The following is a 12,446-nucleotide window of genomic DNA, read 5'->3' as shown; positions in this document are numbered from 1 at the left end:
CTTCCGTTTTTCGAACCCTCAATCTAATTCTGTGAATTGGAGCAAGCAGGGACATCTCTTGTCTTGTAGAAATAAAATTCAGAGGAGCACACCCATGGGAATTTGTCCAATGCTATTTCAGTGGCATGGTTCCAGAAACTGCCCTCATACCCTGTCTTTACTCATGCACTGCTCCCAAATCCTTGCAGTAATAATGGCCTTAAGGTCGCACAGCATAAACCAGTTCATGAAATCTGCTTGTTCTACACTAACTCAAAAACCATCACTCATCCTCTTATTCTCTGCATTTGCAACAAAGCTGTCAGCATCTTTATTTCAGACTTCTGGAGAGCTTAGCCTTCCCTGTTAGGTAAGCGTTTCTTTCACTGGTACTATTAAGAAAAAGAAAGACTTCTAAATCAGTGGGGTGGGGTGAACATGGCAGCTATGTCTTGCTAAGGGCAGACCAGTTTCAGCAGCACACTGCTGACTCATGTTCCCCTGCTGGGATACTTCAACATCTTAAAACTATTGATGTCTGGATTGTGTACCAACTCCCATGAAAGTATCCTACTTATAAATCCCATTGTCACTGCAGTTCTTTGCCATGCCACAGCCCAGATCTGCTCCTCCACTGTGGATGCTGTTCCCAAATTGAACATGCTTGCTTAAAACAAACAAGCAAGCTGCTTCTCCAGTACCAGTTTGTTTTCTTTTAACTATATGGTGTAATAGCTGCATGTATTCAATTTAAGACTGATAAACTCTTCACCTGTGCTGTGAGCCACACTGGACTCCAGTTCCCCAAACTGTGGCTTCCCACCAGTGTCTGCAGTAATAACTGCTGAAAGGTAACCAGAGAAACACCTTCTCCACAAGAGCAGCAAAGGCCCACCCGCTAGTCGTCAAATCTCAATGCAAAGCATGACAGGAAAGGAAACTTTGCCTTTATTAATGCTGTGGCCTCCCAGTCATGCATGCTATCTTCCCTGCTCAGGCCATTCTGGGTTTTTTTTGGAACTGATTTGTGTTGCTTGTTTGGGCAGCACCTTGGAAAAGAGAAACAGGCATGACAACGTTTGCCATTTCCTCCACGTGGAGGGAGGCCTCCATGGAAGAGGTCCAACAGTGAGAGGACGTTGTCCTTTCCCCGTGTGAGGGGCAGGAAGGACAGTAGCGGTTTGAACAGCATGCTCCTGCCTCAGGATAGGGAAAATTATTTCATGCCTGACGTGATGTGTTACAAGCGGTACAAAAGCAGCGCAGGAGCCAGAGAAGGGCGGCTTGTGCAATGAAGGAATTTTTAGGACTTTCACTATGGAGACTTGGGTTTAAGTCCTAGTGAGAAACATCTAAATCTTCTCTACTCACAATGCTAAAGAGCATAACAAAGAGTGTCTTTGCTGGGACAGAAAGACAGCTAGTAGAAAAGCACCATCGAAACATCCTCTTGGGAAGAACCTCTTTTAAGAACAGGTTTTTTTTTAATTTGCTTTTAAAAGAGCATTGATTTTGATAAAAGTTCCTGCCAAAGCTACTTGGAACAGCTTTGTTTCTGGCAATTCAGAAGCTCTATTTCAGAACTTCCAAATCGTACATATTTTATCTTAGAGGTTGTTATCCCACATGCATTGTTATTACCTTGCTTTAACATGACAGAAGTAGTGAAATATTTTATTCCTTTTTAGATCATTAAGATGAATCGCTACTTACTACAGAACGAAATGTTACCTGCTTTTCTAGATGAAGGCATTCCTGGGTGTTGTAATGGCAGTGCCAGACTTTCATTACATTGCAAACAAGGGACTTCTTGTTCTAGAGAATAAGATAAGATGTTTCAGTCATATTAAGCAGCTGCTGTTCTTATAGATTTAAAAAGAAAAAAAAATGAGGCAACCAGCTACTGTGTTTTCTTATACAATATACATACTGTGACCTACTACTAGTCTTTACTTAGCAAATCAGCAGTAAGCATAAGCAGTACAACAACTTAAAATGGATATAACTCAAAACAAAAATTCAGAAATCCCAGAGCAAAACATTTCTAAAACTCAAAATCTGGGACACAGTGTCCTCACAGGAAATTTTAAAAATAAATTACTTAATTCTGATTAAAGAGGGGGAAAAAATAACAAACAAGCTTTACAGTGTCAGAACTTCCCAGGAAATGGCAATTCTGAGTTAAGCTAATGCGCATTAATTCTGAGAAGCCTGAGCAGGATTTTTTGCTAGGGACAAAGTCCAAGAGGATCAGGATGGAGGGAATTCTGCAGGGATCCACAGCACAAACAGCAAGGTTATGGGAGGTCAGTCACAGCTGGATGTGAGAATGCTCCAGGGCTGAGCAGAGCTTTGGTGGAGAAGTAAGGCACTGCCAGATTAGAAGAGCAAGGAAAAAGGGGATTGCCTTCACTCTTCTGCCCACCGGCTGCAGAAAAGCAGCAGGTCAGACCTTGAGAGGGAGAAGTGTCATGCTCCTGTGTGGGACTTACACCACTATCCATAAATGGATGCTTGAGGCTCTACTGGCAAGCACCCTCACCTTCTAGAGGGGTGCTCAGGAAAAGGCATGCCATCAGCAGCGGGATGGTGCCTCCCTTCTTGCTTTTCCAGACTCTGCATGAGCATAGGAGGGTGCTAGCAAGCACCACCTCCTGCAAAGACAGGCTTTCAAGCAGTTATTTTGCGATCAGGACACCAACAACAGGCTACAGGGCATTCATCTGGATGCATTCATATTTTAATTTTTGTGCTCATGACCTTTCATGCTCATGACCTAGCCCAGCCTTAATCCTCGCCCTACTTAGTAAGAAAGTTACTTAATGACTAAATTAAGTAATTGATTTAATACTTGACTAATTTCATTAAATTATCCAGCTTTCACAAGTTACAAAGGCCACCTCTCCAAAGACAATTTTCACTCTCAAACTATTTATGCCCCTTCTTTCCCACATAGGCAATGATGGATGAAAAGCCAGAATAAATGAATAACTACCTCCCTCCATACTCTTGGCTTTATTGCTGGTCAATACAGCACACAATCAAGCCTTGAAGCAGAACAGATGATGTATTTGCAGGGCTTATGAAACTTATCATGGAGTTTATTGCACAATTCAGGATCTGCACCACGTGTGTGTGTGTGCGCATGCGCGTTGCTGAGGTGGAAAAAGCTGTGACGCTGAAACAAAGGGCTACTCTCTGCTGACACAAACGAGACAAAAAACTCACTAACCTGGAAGTTAAAGTACAAAATCTACTTTCAGCCTGAGTGCTCGCTGCCCATATACATTAAATGAAGAAGCCTTGTTTGAGCGAAGTATGATCTTAATCTGCTCTTCTCAAGCAAAGAGAGCACATGCCAGGACCATGACTCCCACCCCAGCAAACACCATCAGCAGCAAAATCATGTGAAGGACAATGCAAGACGAAACTGCCTTTTAAATTAGGATTTTTCTGTCACAAGCTTACTCTAAATTATCTAGCTTAAAGAAATTTATCCATGTAAGCCAACAATATTGGCAGGGGGAGAATTACACAACAAGATACTGGCAGGGGAATAGAGTACTGAAAGCTTAGAGAGAGATGGAGCAACGTGTGAGAAAAGCTTCTACGCACTGCAGCAATACAAACACACCATGAACTACAAAGGCTCAGAGAAGGACTCCAGAGCAGCAGCAAGCTCAAACTCAAAAGGGATGGCCAGAAGGGCACTCCCACATAAGTGGCAGAGCAATACGGAAAAGGAGAAAAGATTTATCAGCTTAACAGCCTCCAATCCCTGGAAAGGCTTAAATCAATGACTGGACGCTTGTTTCACAGAATACAAATACCACATATCACCAGGTGAGCCAACTTCAACCCAACTGGAGTGAGTGGGATGACTCCACTGAGGTCAGGGTTGTAACAGCTTACTCTGGATTTACAGCTGGAACATGAAAGCACTACGCAAACCTAAGTAATTAATCATAAGCCAAATGTCAGGCCAGGAATTTTATAATAATTCAAGCCTTTTTCAACAACCCAAGCAACTGTGTTCACATTCTAGACAATCTTGGATCAGTATTTCAGATAAACAAGTGAGGATTTTGATGGCAGAAGCCACTCTTCTACCAGTATTGCTGGGTACTGTGGCTCTTGCAAGCAGCTCAGGCTGCCAGGTAAGGACTCCACTGCAGTAGGTACTGTGTTATCAAGCTGATGGGCATGCCCCACTGTGCGCATGCTATAGCGTATATACAAAACACAGGGAGACAAGCTAACCATCAAGAAAGGAAGAAGCAGCAGGTGGGGAGCTAAAACTATAGGCAGCAGCTAGCATAAAGTGGAAATCAAAATCTCCCATGTAAGAATGGCTGAAGACATCCCACTAAAAGCAAAGTTCTGCTTCCCATATACTCGTACCTAACTGTGCAACTGGTGTTTATAGAAACTCGGGCAAGTGGCATCTTTGTGACACACTTGATCGACAGGGCTCCTCAGAGTCCTGAGCTCTGTCCACTGTTGCTTGCCCGTTGCCTGTGGTCCACCAGAAAGCCATCCACACTGGAGAAGGGGCTCCATTCACTCTCTGAAGTACAGACATTAAGCAGAGATGCTCAGTTTGCCTCCTATATACAACTTGTACCTTATCGAGACTCAGCCCCACAGTTCTACTTCTCATTTCAGAGTGGCAAAGCAGGAATGTGGCAGCACAGGCCATCCCTCCTAAAACCTCAGCTTCATTTTAACACACCCTTTCTCAAGAATCTTGTCTTCTCTAGATGAACTTCATGTAATGGTTTCTTCACCACTCCCTTCCTCTCCCATCACATCTGCCATTTGCATACGTCCAGGTCCTGCAGTGTTTAGTAATGGCCGTGCCAGTAACACAAACTGTGAAAATTACCTTCATGTCATATCTCAAGACTGAGGCTCTCGAAACCGAACATTTCTCTGGTCACTCTCTCCCATCCTTTCTTCAAGCAAGCAGGAAGGAACAACAATAACTACCTCCTGCTCTCGAGGCACTATCATCCTCCCAGGTGACAGCTGGGATGGCTATACTATTTAAAGAACCAGTAAAGGGAGAAGCAAGTACAGCTAGAGCTATGTTGCCAGAACTGCCATTAAGAGCATTCGAGCTCTTCCTGTGACTCTGCCATGATTCTTCCTTTGCTGTGCCTCAGTTTCTCACCGCATCTGTTGGCTCCTGATATTTAGATGGCAAACTCTTCTTTGCCATGCTGCAAATTCCAGCCCAGGAGCTGAGAATCCCTGCAATGTTTCCTGATGCTCCCTGCCATGGTCAGGATGATCTCAGAAGATGCTGGCTGTCACAAAAGAAAGGGTGAAGCCTGAGACTACTTACATAGCCCTTTGAAGCAAGCTGAACCCAAAGAAATATTTAATGGGGACAAGGCCCCTTCCTCCCCAGGAAGCAGTTTGTTCACATGCAGTTGGTCTAGGTCCTTCTATCCTGTGGTAATCTTGCTCATGTAACCGTGGCTATTGTCATAACGCTGACGGGGTAGCTGCAACTGAAATGACATGTTGATGCCCACTCTGCCCAAAATGCTAGGATGAGCACGCAAGACACAGAAGAGTTGACCATTCAGGTTTGCTGGTGAAGGGCGAAGATGAAGCAGATCTTCAGAGCCAGAAGCTGCCACTTAAACAAAGCTAGAGTTCTGACATCAACCACATGAAGGAGACAAACCATGGAGACCACAACATGTGGCAGCACTTTTCTCCACCTGTCTGCAATAGCAACATATTTGATGCTCGTGCACTGTAAAAGCACCAGTTGCTTTTGTGAACAGGATGCACTTTCTCAGCACGCTGCAGCAGGCTGGTTTGTCTGTGCATCATGTTCTCGTCATGCTCAGAGACGTGCTTGCTGCAGAAAAACTCGTGCTGGTGCTCTGGCTTACTCCCACATCCTTTGGTTTTGTACTGGCAGCACTGGAAATCAGCAAAGCAAATCTGATTTATCATGCTGCAGCAGAGTGGTGTGCCCTGTCACCAAGAAGCAGATGAGATGGATTTCATAAAAGTTGGCTCATTCTTTGCTCTTTCTTGATGTAATTGAAGAAGAGGTTGCCATAGGACAGTTACAGTCCTTTCTGAAGTCACTGAGTACCCCACATCCTCTATATAAGGTACTCTTACAGTGGTCTGTAAGACAGCAAAGGCATGTTATTCCAACCATAACAGCACAGAACAGAGTAAGCAGTAATAGGCCCAAGGTCAGGCCTGCAGTTTGTCACACAGCAGGGATCTGAATCCAGATTTGGTGAATCCCAGTATAGGACAGAACCACTGGCAAGTTTCCAGCGAATGCAGTGTTAAACTTCCCACAGGGAGCAAAGTGGAATGACAGCTTATTTGCCTCTGACCTAGCAATAGCAGAGGGAGAAGACTGCAAGTCACACCTGCTTTTTGGCAGAGCTGGAATTACTCAGGCCTTGCTTGTGGGCAGGAACTGCTGCAAACAGATTCCCCCTTCTTGGTCATCCCTACCAGATGGGATGGGGTCCAGAGGAGGCCCACAAAAATGATCAGAGGGATGGAACACCTCTGCTATGAGGAAAGGCTGAAAGAGCTGGGGTTGTTCAGCCTGCAGAAGAGAAGGCTGTGGGGAGACCTTATTGCGGCCTTTCAGTACTTAAAGGGGGCTTATAAGAAAGATGGGGACAGACTTTTTTAGCAGGGCCAACAGCAATAGAACAAGGGGTGATGGTTTTAAACTAAAAGAGGGTAGATTCAGACTAGATAGAAGGAAGACATTTTTTACCATGAGGGTGGTGAAACACTGCAACAGGTTGCCCAGAGAGGTGGTAGATGCCCCATCCCTGGAAACATTCAAGGCCAGGCTGGATGGGGCTCTGAGCAACCTGATCTAGTTGTAGATGTCCCTGCCAATTGCAGGGGGGATGGACTAGATGACCTTTAAAGGTCCCTTCCATCCCAAAGCATTCTGTGATTCTACCCACTCTGTCCCCACAGTGAAATCCACGGGCATGTGGTATTCTTTCCTCAGGCGTGAGAGAAAGAAATCTAAAGCAGTTTGCTCACGAGCATAACCCTTGAAAAACACCTGATTTTGCAAAAACCCCAGTCCATCTACACACACCATATTCCCCAAAGGCCTGATCCCAGGATCCAGCCCAGAAGTAAAACCATCACGGTATTCAGTTCAGCACAACACACATAGGTTAGCATGATCATGCCTCTTACTACTAGCATGTTCCTTGGTCTGCTCCATTCCTTCTACCTAGGGGGTAACATAACTCTTATGTACCCTCTCTGGAGGGGATGAAAAACCCCAAGTAACATGAGCAGGCAATTTAGCAAACTGCTTGTACTTTTATTCTGCCCTCAGAAGGCTGTTCTGCCAGACCCACTGTGGCAGTGACAGGCGAGACCAAAGAGTCCAGGGGCAGAGAGATCATATAAGTCAGTATCCCACAAGACACCACCTCCTGCTTGCAGGCACACTCACAAAAGACTACCCCAGGCCGGAGGGCAAATCTTGGGAACAGTTCAGATGCAGACTCTGCACCCTGGGCATGTCAGCCTAAACCTGTCTGGCACAACCAAAGAGGTGACTGCAAAGCAGGAGAAAGCTGGGTACAGGTCTGATTCTGCAACTAGGGCACATTTTAGAACATCCTTGAGGCTACAGTAACTTCTGCTACCTGTCCCAATTGCAACAGCTGAATGCAGAGCATGCTTTGGCCATGATCCCAGGACCGCAGGGTAGTAGCATGTAAACAGCCTCCTGCATTCACCAGGGATTGGATGGACCATGCTGAGATTTGCAAGCAGCTGCCAGGCAAAAGAAACAGAGAAGGACTGTGACATGTCCCTCCACAGGGAGGAACATCTGAAACTTCCAACACTTAACTCAAAGCATATCAAAACACCTATGGAAGAGGAAATAGGCTGGAAACTGAATAAAGTCTCTCTTGGTATCTCATCATCTTCTTGACTGTGAGAGAAGCTTTCTCTCACTGGGTATTTGTCCCTCTGGACACAACCCAGAGTAGTAATAATAGTTTATTAAAACTTAAATACAGCTTTTGAAAACTTGCCCAGACAAACAAAATGCTAACACAAGTTTTGGCTTGGTCTTCACTGCTTGGGAAATGACTCCTCCCCTGTAATAAGATGAGCTGTAGTAGCTCTGATTCCAGTCACCATAGGCACAAGTATTACCTGCAACATGTCTGAAGCACACTACCCTTCAGCACACCTGGTCCTCCTTTACCTCTCTCAAGCAGGGAGGGAAGGATGTGCAAGCAGCCTACAGAAACAACACACTGTTGGTGTTCTTTCCTCAGAAATGAAGACTGTGGGGAAACACAGGCACAGACTACCACATGGAAGCTGCTCTAAGGAGAGAGACAGCTGTTCTCCACCTCAGGACAGGAGAAGTACTACTCAGCTTCAATGGCAGCAAGGAAGACTAGGTACAAAGGATAACTTTCTAGCAGGAAGAACAGCAAAGCACCAGAACAGATTGCATGGAAACGTCCTTATCAGCATTGGAGGCTTTTTAGATTAGGTTGGGCAAACATTTGTCAGGAATGATGTAAGCCAAGTTGATTCTTACTTGGACAGGGAAATTAGGCTAGCTGACTGTCAAACTCTCTTCCAGCCCATTTTGATCTATGGCCCTGCATCAAGGAACTGATGCTGGCCAGTAATCCACACACATTCAGTCACCTGGGTCCCCAGATCTCTCCCATGTCACCCTAGCAGAGTCACTCTGCGCCTGTCAGTTCCTCACCTGGAAGGGAGTCCCATCCCTACAATAGCACAGGCTCAGCTGACAGCACTGTGAGGATAAGCTCATTTCTTAGACTCTCTAAGGTCCCTGAGAAAGTCCTCTTCACCCCACATCTTGGGTGGAAGACTGAAAACACAGGTGGTATTTGCACTTCAGGGTGCTTACATTGAAATCACACCAGAACAAGCATGGTACTCTGTCCTCCAGCATGCTAGATTGTCCAAAACCATGGGTTAACGCAGACTTCAGGCTTCCCATTAACAGTATGAGGTACAATCCCAGTCCTGTATCACAGTCACGAGGTCCCCTCCCAACTTCCCCACACGAGCCCTGCACCGAAGCTCTGTTTTAGTGGCACAAAACAGAAGTTAAAGCCCCACACTTTGCAGCTGCATGTACACTGAAGCCCTCTGTTGAGCCGAGCTGTCTCACTGGGGGACTGCACCTTGCCAGGCTCCCCACGCAGTGGGAAGCCTGGGGCAGGACTGCTCTCCAGTACAGACACGCTAAGCCGGGACCACAGCACCATCTGCAGGGCTCTGCCAAAGACCAAGATTTTACCAGCTCCTCGTCAGGAAAGGCCAGCATGATCCTAGCAGATAGTTCGTACCTGGTTAACTCTCCAAAACACAGACGTGAGCACGCACACACACCCCCACACGCCCCACCACACTCTTGAGAGTCCTGGAGGAAAACAAAGCCCCTCTCTGAAAGCATCACTTCAGGAAACAAATCACCGGTTTGATACAGTTCCAGAGACCCAGTCAGTCCCAGAAAATTAAATGTATGTCAGATACTGGATTACGTAAAATGCCGACTGAAGCATCAGCCTTCCGTGGCTCCAGGATGCAGCTACGTCTCTGCAGAGAGCTCACGTGCGCAGTGTATTGCTGGCGTCAGCTGAGCCTCCTGCTCACAGGCAACACAGACACGGTCCAGTGCTTTAGCAAGGCCGCTGGGAATGCCTGTGGTTCCGTAAAACCACCATTTCCAAAAAGCTTTGCAGTGCTTCTGTACCAAAATGAGCCTGGGCCAATATGCGTAAAGCACTGGAGAACACATTGTACTACACCAGCACATTCCCTCAGATGCGAGTCCGACAAATAAATCCAGCCTCTTGGGAGGAAGAACAATTTTTCTCCATTCTTGTCTTTATGAGAAGGTCAGTAGCATCATGTGATTTTTCCGAGACATATAACCACTACGCAGTGCAAACCCACTGAAATGCAAGCATTTTTATTATTGCTTTAGCTAGAAATATAGGAATTTAACACTTGTCCTACTGGATTAGACCAAGAGTCTGTCTCACAGAGAAAGTACCCTGCTCAGAGCTCTGACAACCGATTGATTAATGCTTCTGAGAAAAGGCACGCTACTTTCTGCAGCCCAGCTGCCAGTGCTCTCAGAGGGACAGCTAACTCTAGCCTGCTGCAGGGAATCAATCTACCCCTTGAAGAATGCAATATGATGCCGTTTAACACTCATAAGCCAGTAAACTATCCAGCTTTTAAAGTATCCTGCAGAAGCTGTGCACATTGCTCTGTTTCATACAGAAGCACTGTCAACACAGATGAAATCTGTGAAATCTTTTTAAAAATTAAAGAAATAAGTCTGACAAACTGAACTTTAAAAAAGACCCTAAACTATTATTTTAAAAAACCCAAACAAAACACCACCTCTTTGCCTACAATTTGTACTCGCGGCTCTAGCAGGCAAAACTGCCAGAAATCAGCTATGCTGGAACTTTATTTCCAAACCTAGGACCAAGTGCACTTTAACTGAACATTTTTAGTTCTCGCCTTCCCTAGATTTCTTCTACCGTGTTTAACCAGGGCAGGTACTGCAGTCCAGAGAAGGCTCATAACTTCAACTAAAGTGTGTACGGGACATAGCAAACTACAGGGGTGCATAGAGTGGTGGGAGGATAAATGCAGGGCTGAGTGGTAAAAGGGGGTGAAAGGCCAGTCTGTGAACAGAGCTGTGAAAGCCCAGAGGGTGGAGAGAGGATCCAACTGCAGACCCAAGTGCTGGGATATCAGAGACAGCCCAGGTATCTGTGGAAAAGCAGGGCCAATGTTCAAGAGTTAAAAAGTGAATGAAAGAGCGGGAAGCGTGTGTGTGGGAGAGGTAGAGGAGAAAGGGACTAGACATATCAGCGCTCATGTAAAGCCCTCTGAATCTGCTGCAGCCTTCCAAAGAGACGCAGTTTGCTGATGCAGGTCCTACCTAATGTTTCTGGCTATGCACTCCCAGTTCAGCCCAGACAGAGCACCTGATAGCACCTGCCACTGTCTGGACACTTCCACCCTCTACTGAGTGCTCACCTCCACTGGCCCAGCAAGTGGTTCCATTCAGACTGGTAGACCAGATCCTTTGGTTTGCTTTCTTTCCTTCCTTCTCTGGCTAGCTATGGTCAGGAAGGGAACTTGCAACACTGGAAATAACACCGACAACGAGAAGCAGCTTGAATTTAATCCTTCCATTATTTATAATGTCATGATGTTCACTGTCCATTTCAGGGACTTCTCTCAGTGTTGTTTCAGGCAGCCCTACTCTGAGTCATCCTTCCCAAAGAAAGAGATCTCAGCTATTCCCACGGCTGTCAAGAGACTGGGTCCTACTCCAAACTTAACCTGTTGTCAAATTTTGTACAAGTCGTTTCACCTCCCGTTTTTCAACTTCTCCATCTGTGAAACTGGAATAGCAATTCTGGCCTTCTCTGTAAAGTCTTGCATTTAAATGCCTTCATGGAAGTTACGCATTTCTATTACTATGAGAAGCAATGTGCGGGTGCCAGATGTTTATTCAGATCTGCTAACATGTTTGAAAACATAATTGCACAGTGATTCTTCTAAGGACACTGATCTGAAGCACTATCTTTTATTACAATGTTTTGATTGTTTCTGGCAGCATCCACCACATCAGGTGCTGTAGATTCAGATGGTGTAACATGTACACTGATCCTTCAACGACATGTCACTCAGTAGGACTGGGAAACGAAGGCTGCTTTGCTGATGGAGATCTATCCCAGAGCATCAGGATCCTGGAACAGAACCAAATTTGAAATGTGCAGGCTAGTCATATTGCATTACACCAGCAAGTCCATGTGCCGATATAAGCCAGAATTTGGACCTATCATCCAATCTGGTCACATTCTATATAAATTTATCTCAAGGCCAAAAAAAAAAAGTTAAATTCTTTCTAGGTTAAATGGGTGATCTGACATGTTCAGAAGCTGTATTTTTAATGAAATATCTGAAGCTGTGAACAATTCTATACTGAGTCCTGAGATTAATGAGTCACTTTAGCAGAGCAAACTAAAAAGTTGCATGCAGTTCCCTGAGGAAGGTGAAACACTTCTACATGCTCTGCTGAACTTCTGCATCTCTGGATGAAGTCTGTATCAGGAAACGAGGGGGTCTGCCAGTGCATGGACAGTTCAATTTACTGGGGAATGAAGTGGAGATTCCTTTTGCCACGCAGAGTTTTCAACAAGCTGTTCAGCAGGGCTCACCAGCAAAAAGCATACTGCAAGAAGCGTTATTTCTGGTACAGTTGTCATCTGCTCTGTTTTTGGATGTGCAGAAACCTAGGTCTGTGGGAAAAAGAATGATCACAAGTTTAAGTCTTGCTAGGGAGAGCATGCCTCTACCTCCATCCTATAAAAGCAGCAATTTTCCCATGGTGATAATCTCAC

General features: G+C 45.4%; 2 protein-coding genes across 8 annotated transcripts in view; both read right to left on the bottom strand.

Moving 5' to 3' along the window:
- The window catches only part of MAPKAPK3 (MAPK activated protein kinase 3), a 135,195-nt gene extending 123,793 nt beyond the window's left edge, over nucleotides 1–11,402 (bottom strand). For all 3 annotated transcript variants that reach the window (XM_087745157.1, XM_087745166.1, XM_087745156.1), the window contains exons 1-2: nucleotides 11,074–11,402; nucleotides 1,711–1,794 (exon numbers count right to left, since the gene is read on the bottom strand). The gene's annotated coding sequence lies outside the window, so the exon portion shown is untranslated. The remainder of the gene's footprint in view (nucleotides 1–1,710; nucleotides 1,795–11,073) is intronic.
- A 132-nt stretch (nucleotides 11,403–11,534) lies between these two features.
- The window catches only part of HEMK1 (HemK methyltransferase 1, mitochondrial release factors N(5)-glutamine), a 30,726-nt gene continuing 29,814 nt past the window's right edge, over nucleotides 11,535–12,446 (bottom strand). For 3 of the 5 annotated variants that reach the window (XM_087745169.1, XM_087745170.1, XM_087745171.1), the window contains exon 11: nucleotides 11,535–12,344. In XM_087745169.1, coding sequence (XP_087601295.1) covers nucleotides 12,308–12,344 — 37 coding nt within the window. In that variant the 3' untranslated portion in view covers nucleotides 11,535–12,307. The remainder of the gene's footprint in view (nucleotides 12,345–12,446) is intronic. The other 2 variants (XM_087745172.1, XR_015701614.1) reach the window with 2 other exon arrangements.

This window comes from Nipponia nippon, unplaced genomic scaffold (assembly GCF_047370975.1).
Source record: "Nipponia nippon isolate SJK-2023a ecotype South Korea unplaced genomic scaffold, ASM4737097v1 scaffold_9, whole genome shotgun sequence".
Taxonomy (NCBI): domain Eukaryota; kingdom Metazoa; phylum Chordata; class Aves; order Pelecaniformes; family Threskiornithidae; genus Nipponia; species Nipponia nippon.
The sequence above is the reverse complement of the archived record's forward strand: the minus strand, read 5'-3'. Positions and strand labels throughout refer to the sequence as shown.